General features: G+C 29.5%; 1 protein-coding gene across 1 annotated transcript; it reads right to left on the bottom strand.

Annotated features, from left to right (window-relative positions):
* Nucleotides 1-3,877: 3,877 nt before the first annotated feature.
* On the bottom strand, nucleotides 3,878-8,116 carry LOC122505779 (ring canal kelch homolog). The gene is made up of 9 exons (XM_043617601.1): nucleotides 7,569-8,116; nucleotides 6,749-6,895; nucleotides 5,877-6,281; nucleotides 5,542-5,795; nucleotides 5,244-5,471; nucleotides 4,995-5,167; nucleotides 4,788-4,928; nucleotides 4,179-4,434; nucleotides 3,878-4,079 (listed from the first exon to the last, which is right to left on the bottom strand). Exons 1-9 carry the CDS (start codon nucleotides 7,628-7,630, stop codon nucleotides 3,889-3,891), a joined length of 1,857 nt encoding a protein of 618 aa, XP_043473536.1. The 5' UTR covers nucleotides 7,631-8,116; the 3' UTR covers nucleotides 3,878-3,888.
* Between the last annotated feature and the right edge of the window lie 539 nt (nucleotides 8,117-8,655).

The raw sequence follows: 8,655 nt of genomic DNA, 5'->3' as shown, positions 1-8,655 counted from the left end.
TTCATTCAGTTTCCTCACAACAAAAGAATATCCTCAGGATATCCTAAATAAATGCAGGATATACTCAAAACGTTCACAGAATATCCTAGGATATTTAAGATAAAGAAATTAATAATTCATGTTTAACATTCATAATACATTTATAATACTTTCTCATCTCACGCGAGAACCGATTTATTTTTCTGAGTATTTAAATTTTCCGGGAAGAATTTTTTTTTCTTATTGACAAATAAACACGAATCATTATATTTTACTAAACGATTCTAGCACTATATTATTGTATTAACAATGAGATTCTAAATACTATTTTTTTTAGGAGGTATATAATGTTTAAGGGCCATAAATTACATTATTACTCTGAATAGTTCACAATGATTTAATTACTTCCAATAAATGTTTCATTCCATTTGTTAGAAAAAGTATAATATATTTTTAAAAAACATTTTTCATCATTGTTTATGTAACAAAAACAGAGAAATTTTTTTAGATTACAAAAAACGGGTTTTTGAATTAAAAAAATAAAATTAATTTTAATCCATTGAGATCTACTAGTATTTAATAATATCAGTCGAAATATATATATATATATATATATATATATATATATATATATATCTATATACTTATATGAAAACTTGAATTCGTTTCTTAACTAATTAAAATATTGAGCATATATATTGTGAAATAGGTTTTATTATAATAATATAACTAACAGTAAAACTTTGAATAAAATTTGTTAAAATTGTGTTTTTAACTTTGAATCATAAAAAAATTAAACTTCAATTAAATGAATGCTTTTTTTATTAAAAAAAAAATTTTTTGAACGTTTAAAAAAATTTTTTTTTAAATTTTATTGTAGAAGAAAATAGAAAAAGAATGAATTTTTTAACTTTCTCGTGACAATTTGTAAAATATAAATTTTTGATATAAAATGTTTTCATTATAGAATTAATTTTTCTTTAAAATAAAATATATATTTTCGATAAGTTAAAAACACAATATTTAATGAAAATCACATATTATAGAGATAGGAATAAAAATTCTAAAGTTAAAAAATTGTCAATGGAAGTACATAATTATATTAACTATAGCTGCCTTTTTTGCATTGTCTCCTCCCTTGGCATTTGATTAATATTCCTTTGAAAAATTTTTATTTTTATAATATACAATTTTTTTTTTTTTTGCCAAACGAGGATAATTTTATAATTAATTTAATAAAATTCAAAAATAAATACCATAAGATTCTTAAGAAAAGAAAATGTATTTTTATTCCATTAAATATTTTAGTAATTTAATTTTTTTTAAAAACAAAATTTCTTTGGTAGTTTATTTTTGAGACAATATATTTTCTTATACAATTTATTTATTAATATTTTATTTTGTTTTTCAATTATTGAAATTTGTTATAATTCTTACATTAAGGATATTTTTTAAAGATTATATTTGTTGTGAAAAGGAATAATAATTGGGTTTAAATAATAATATTTTAGATTATTTAATAAAAAAATAAATTTAAATATAAAAAAATAATTTGTCACAATTTTTTTTTCCTTGCAAAAATATTTTGCAAATTCTTGTATGAGAATTTTGCCGAACTTATTCGACAGGCTTTTTAAGTATATTTAGTGGAATTTTGCGTCAATGGCACATATCGAAGAGTATTTGAAAATTTATAATTTTTTTTAAATTGTTAATTGCGATTTGATTAAAAATTATCGAGTATAGTTTTTTTAAGGTTATGCGTTAGACAGACAGCGCTATTTATAGAAAAATTGGTACTTTTGTTGAACAGCTGATTGATGTTGCGCGCGCTGCTTTTCAATAAGAGACTTTCCTTTTGGTGCCTTGAGGTTATTGAAATTGGACTCGTAATCCTTAGATTTGAGTAAATTTAATTATTTTTTGAAAATATTTTCAGTACTTTAAGCAAATTTTTAAATTTCGATTTTTACGAATAATGTAAATGCGCTGTTTGTTTAATGACATAACCTTATAATGGAAATACATTACTTCAGCACTTTAGACATTTTTTGAAAAGAAGAAAATTCTTTTTGTTTACTTTAAGGAGTTTTAATATCTTACATAATCTAAAACTTTCAGGAGGCAATGATACTTTTTCAATTATATTTATCGCTCCTTAAAGAGAGATAATTTTTTAAATTTTCTTCCTTAAATTTTTTTACTTATAAAAATTTAATTTTTTTATAAGGAAATGTAGATAATAATTTCTGACTCATTTTTTCCACAATGTCATAAAATTATACTTAACAATAACAGTTCGCTAAAGACTTACATTTAAGGATCCTCATTATCACTATCTTGTTCAGGAGGTTCTTCAATTTTGGGATTTGCTTCGGAATTAGGTGCGGTATTATTTCTGTCAGCATTTTGTGTTACCCAAGAAGGTAACCATTTATTAACAAACCACCAATGCAGTGAGAGTCTTCCTGCATGTTGGCATTCAGATCTTTCGCAACGTCCTAAAAATTGACAAACCCCAGAGTTTAAATTCCCTTGATTCCTGATACAAGAATCATCACAAGTGTGATGTCGATTCACAGCATTATTCACAGGATAAATGGAAGTTGAAGAGGTTGAGGGAGCATTTGAACTGGCTGTACTTCTTATTGTTGAAGAATCTTGATCGTTTGATGATGAATTTCCAGCAACTGGATTTGAAATTGAACTTGAATTTGATGATGTGTCGACATTTAGGGATACCCCTCCAGTCATTAAACTATTTAATCCCGAGCCGTAGGATCTATCAATTCTCCCAACGTAAATTGTTGGATTTCCATAAATTGGATTATTCACTGATTGATCATATCGTCCAATATAAATAGTGGAGTTTAATGAAAGACAACGTGGACAACTTCCTGGATCTCTGCATTGACAATCCCGACGGAGAGATTCCGCGAGACGATTAGAATTTATAGGGAATCTTGAATAAGGGAATTCACCTCTGCAAAATGAGCATTTGCAACTTCGTGCAACTTGATAAATATAATTTCTTGAATTGCCAAAGTCTGATACATTTCCTGGATCTTGATAACGCAATCGATCTTGAATATTAAAGCACTGATGACACAAATGTCGGCATACTTGACACGAGCAATTACGACTCCCTTGATAAATGTATCTTCTATATGAGGCGTAGGCGATATTCTCAGTTGAGAAACAATTTCTACCAAGTCTTCCAATTTGATAAGGACAGAAGTGGCTTCTTATGTTACGCATCGATTCGAGATATAAATTTCTAGGTTGATCATAGTGGACAAAATTTCTAGCATCAAATTCGTTGAGGACATTGTGTCCAGGCAGGTTATTGGCTATATAAAAATTATTTCGATTTTGCAGTCCTGTTCGATTGGCTGAACGATTATCAATTCTTTCGTAAGTATGATTATCGACGGCATTTTGTACACTTACGATATTTTCATTTCGAAATACTTCAACGTCCTCGATATCATCTTCGTCATTGTCAAGTCTTTCATAAATATTCTCCTCTGGCTCCTGTTGTTGCCTATACCTTTGATGGCGAACCAAATCAACAGGATTTTGATAATTTGGATTGAGATTCGGTTGATTTTGATTATTGTTTTGACGATTTTGGAAGCAACGATTTCCTCGACCTATGTTTTGATAGGCTTCGTTTCTCTCCTGATTGGAGGCGTTACGATTTTGATTCATCACAACAACGGCTAACTCTCCGTTTTCGTATCTGTGACAGAGACATCGTGGACCCTCACAATCATGACTCGCAGCTCTAATATTCTGATCCGGATTATGGACACTAACACCGCTGGGCCCGGCTTCCCTTTGTGGTTCTGATGTTTCAGCATCTTGTTCGATATTTTGATCTAATGAATGCCCAGCGGTCTGCAGTCCTCACATGGTCGATGCCGAGGCCATTGATTTGTCGATTATCGCTACTCCTGCATAACTACGACCAATACTCATGCATGTTGGCAGTGTTATCCAAGTATCAGTTCTGGGTGAATAAACTTCTACAGAGGCCAAATTGGAAGATCCGTCATCTCCACCAACCACATATAGCAATCCATTGAGTGCTACAACACCTGTAAGTGAATATCAGATTTAATAAAGAACCAGAAGATGAAGAAATAATTGTTTGCGATAGTCGTTTTTGTAGGTCAGCAAAAATTAACAGCATTTACCTGCATTTCGTCGACAAAGTGCCATGTCACTAACCGGTGTCCATTGATTGCTCTCCGGATTGTAAGCCTCAACACTTTTTCTAACTAGAGGTCCATCGTGACCACCGACTGCGTATAGAATCCCATCAAGAACTCCTACTCCAGCACCACTTCTTCTCGCAGACATTGAGGGTACAGGTTTCCATTGATCCTTCTCTGGATTGTAACACTCAACGCTAGATAAACATTGTCGTGATGCACCGTCATAACCTCCCACCTTTTTAAAAATAAATTTTCCACATTTGATAATTTGACAATTTAAAAGATCTAATCCAACATTTAAAGAAAAGATGATTTACAAGAAACAGCTTCAATTCATGTGAGAAAAGGTAAACTCTTCTCTGTTTAGGAGCTGTAGCTGATTTACAAGAAGCAAATTAATCTGAAGTAACAACGAACTCACAATTGAGGGCTCGGATCAAAGAACCGACGCTTCGTTTACAAGCGTCGGTTCTTCGATCCGAGCCCTCAATTGAATAGTTTTTGCAAGACAGATTCCAGTCTAAAAGACTTAAAGGATAAACTAGTTTTAATTATAGTAAAGCAGTAAACAAGGTTCCTAATACTTACAGCATACAACATTCCTTTAACTACACCAACTCCAACACTACTTCGTCGTGTTGACATTGGCGCAATCATTCTCCATTCATGTGACCTGGGATCATAAACTTCAGCTGAATTTAAACCTGTTGAGCCGTCGAAGCCACCAACCTGACAAATATTATACAAATTATCCATAAACTTTTTGAAAAGAACATTTCCTAAAAAAATACCTACTGCATAAATACAATTTCCAAGAACAGCAACACCTAGAGTTGATCGTCTTGCTTCCATTCCAGGACATGCTTGCCAATTATCAGCAGATGCATCATAAACGTCCACCGTTCGAACTCGCAAAGATCCATTAAAACCCCCAACAGCATATACCCGATCACCAAGTACTGATAAACCTGTTTGTAAAAACGGGAAATCCAAATAAAATTTTCTATAACAATTCCCAAAAGTGTGCAAGAAAATTAAGATTACCAGCTCTACATCTTCGTGTCGGAAGTTCAGAAACCTGGTACCACCTTTCTTTTTTAAAATCATAACATTCAACGCTTCGGATTGCTTTTGGAGCTTGACCCCCAACAACAAGTAAAACTTTCGGCAAACCCCGCGGTTGTCTAGGTTTCGTTCTCGGTGTTTTAAAGAGAGATTTTTGTTCTCCTTTTAATAGATGATACTTCAAGGCTTCTATTAGAAAATCTTTACCTACATTAAAATGTATTATTTAATTACAATTTTATAAAATCCCAACAAATTATTATCGAAATAATCTTACATTGTGAATTACTCTTCAAAAGTGGTTCCTCTTCGACTCGTTGTACTAAATATTCTTGCGATAAAAGTGGTAATCGCACATGTTCCATTAATTCAGCAAGAACATGTTGACGTTTCTCAAGTTCATGATGTACCCAAGAAATAACGCATTCAAATACCTTTTCCTCTGAATTAACAGTCAATCGATCACTGCAAATCAATTTTCCTACTTGAAGTGACGTCAAAGTCAAAAATTCCTCACCTTCCACAACTTCTCTGTAAAAAAAAAAATTCAAATTTCATCCAATTCTAACTAAAATTATGCATTTAAATCTAACAATTTTATTATATTCTTACGAGAAATTTTGTTCAATATAACTATCGGCGTGAGTAAGTAATTCCAAACAACCATGAAGATCTGCAAATGCTCTTATTCCTAAACAATTCGATGGATGTAGTTGTGCTTGTAAAAAATCGCAACACGCATCACGAACGTCCGTCAACTGAAGTAAATTGGCAGCAGGTAATAATACTTGAACATTATCTTCAGTGACGTAAACTTCAGAAGAGTAAACATATTCAACAAGTAATTCCAAAGCCGAGTGATCGACTCCTTGAAGAGTAATTTTATCCTGATCGCGTTCCTCGAAACTTGTGAACATTGCGTAAAAATATGGGCTACATGCAGCTAAGATCATTTTATGAGCTGGTACTTCAATTCCACTATCTGCTATTAGTATTACATCGCAAAGTAGATTTTGTCTAAAATGGAAAGTTTATTGTTATTTTTAAATCAACCTTGCTAAAAAAAAGACCGTAAATACAACTGTAAATATAATTGAGCGCTCGGATCGAAGAACCGACGCTTGTAAACGCACAGAACATAGCGAAGCCTCGGTTCTTAGATCCGACCTATTGTTTTTTTTTCAAATTCAATTGTGAAAAATTGTGCTAATCGATTCCAGGCAAGGAAGGACAGGTTCTGTTGTCTGTTGTTAAATACTTTTTACTCCTCTTCTTCTTTTTCTTTTTATAACAAAAGGACAATCTGTTTTTATTATTTATATTGTGTGCCTGTATGGGGGTGGTAATGATTTACTTGAAGAGGAAATATAACTGATTGAATTATATTCAATAATTGATGATTTTTTCCACTTTTCACAAGAATACAGATATTCTGCAAATAGTAAAGTCCCAGAGGAAAGAGAATCTATGTTAATTGATCTTACTTGCGCATAGCATCCATAACCTCAAAGGCTCGATCCGTATGATGATGATTCCTATACGGTGGTTTATCCTTGCCATTTTCACGTGGCACATGCTTTTGTGAACTTTCGTCCAGAGAATTTTGACTGGCATAGCGCAACAATAGGCAACTACAAAAAATGTTTTGTTAAAAAGATATTAAATTATTGTATAATATGAATAATATAAATAAACACAATAATTAAAATATATAATCATAATGAATTATATTTATATATATATTATATATAAAAGATAAATTATAAAAAATGTAATTTATTGTACAAAAATAAATTATAATAAAATTAAACACAAAAATCAATGTTTATTGTTAATTTGAAGAAATAAAGCTATATTTACATGACGCTTAAGGAAATTTACAATATTTAAGTTGTAGTGTATTCTATTACCATTGGAGGCCATTCAAACAAGGTTATTATATACAAACTGACATAAGCTTCTTGTCTCACCTTGCTTTTAGATTTTTTTTACACGATAAAGATTAAAATTTTTTTCCCAATTTCAAAAAAGAAAGAATATTTCCTTCTGACTATCGATATACATTATTCAAATTCAAATTAAATTTTCAAATTAAATTTAAAATAAAAAATAAATAAATATAAATGAAAAATTAATTCTATTTTCAAAATTTTTCCATATAACTTTATATAAAATTTGAAGTGCATTTAAATGCGTATACAAATAATTACTAAACAAACGAAATTTTATTTTTAAAGATAATAATTAATTAACAATTATTATTATTGGTTGTTATATAAAAAATAATAAAAATATTTTCATTACCTGCCCTTATTTTCTCCTCCATCACCAACAGGATTCACTAAATTTTGATTTGCAGGATTCATTTTGTTTTGAAAACAATTTTGACAGTTTCAAATTTTATTTAAACAAATTATTGAATTTATAGGAAGGGGAACGAAGTGTTTTATAAATTAAATTTAAATTTACCTTATCGTCGAAAAGAAATTAATTTTTTTAATGTAATTTCAAATTATTTGTTTCTACATTGAAATTAAAAACTAAAATGTACAAAGAAAATTTGTGTTATTCATGATATGAAAATGATTTGTACACAAGAAATATAATAAATAAAAACAAGCTTGGTTTAAAGTGTGGAGGCGTCACTTGATTAGATATAGAAAGTAACCAAGAAAAAATAGATGTATTGATTGAATTCATAAATTCACAAGAAGCACATGAACACTATTTAAATTGACGAAATTATTAGAAAAAAGAAATTTAAAATATTAATTTTATTGTCAATATTTTTCTTTTCACGATACATAATGAGACTTTTACTGATTTTTTTTTTGTCTGCAACAACGATTGTAAAGTGGCGCCGTATAACAGTCGTTTTTGAAAGTTCAAACAGCTGATCAAATGACAAGTGACAACTTTCTACAATTCACAAGGAACACAAGGAATATGAATATTTAAAAAAAAAAAAAAATATTATTGCAAATTGTTCCCTTTATTTAGAAATTTTCGACTAATATTCATTTATATAATTATAAAAATGAATACTTGTTTAAAATTTAAATAAAGTGCCCGACATTATCAACAGTAGTCTCCTTATGTTTTGACGGTAACGAAATTTATTTTTGTTATAAACTATGAGAATGTATAACAAAAATAATAACACATTGAATTTGAGGCACAAAAACTGTTATTTATTATTTAATTTAAAAATTCAAAATAAATAATTAAAATTATTTTTCAATAAAGTAGTAAATTATTTACTTATGTATGGCCTTAATGTTTCTTTTTAATATTAAAAATTAAGTCCATTCAAAATATTTATCTTTTAATGCCTGTTAACATCAGTATTATTCCAATTTGATTCTTTGTTTATAATAATTTTTACGGAATT

Source organism: Leptopilina heterotoma, unplaced genomic scaffold, assembly GCF_015476425.1.
Source record: "Leptopilina heterotoma isolate Lh14 unplaced genomic scaffold, ASM1547642v1 Lhet_369, whole genome shotgun sequence".
Classification (NCBI taxonomy): domain Eukaryota; kingdom Metazoa; phylum Arthropoda; class Insecta; order Hymenoptera; family Figitidae; genus Leptopilina; species Leptopilina heterotoma.
The sequence above is the reverse complement of the archived record's forward strand: the minus strand, read 5'-3'. Positions and strand labels throughout refer to the sequence as shown.

Excerpts from the sequence above, each read along its gene's own strand:
- LOC122505779 (XM_043617601.1), bottom strand. The coding sequence starts at position 7,630 with ATGAATCCTGCAAATCAAAATTTAGTGAATCCTGTTGGTGATGGAGGA. Across the intron at positions 5,796-5,876 it reads TATATTGAACAAAATTTCTC|AGAAGTTGTGGAAGGTGAGG; the intron begins GTAAGAATATAA and ends TTTTTTTTACAG. Across the intron at positions 4,080-4,178 it reads ACTTTGTCGACGAAATGCAG|GTGTTGTAGCACTCAATGGA; the intron begins GTAAATGCTGTT and ends ATTCACTTACAG.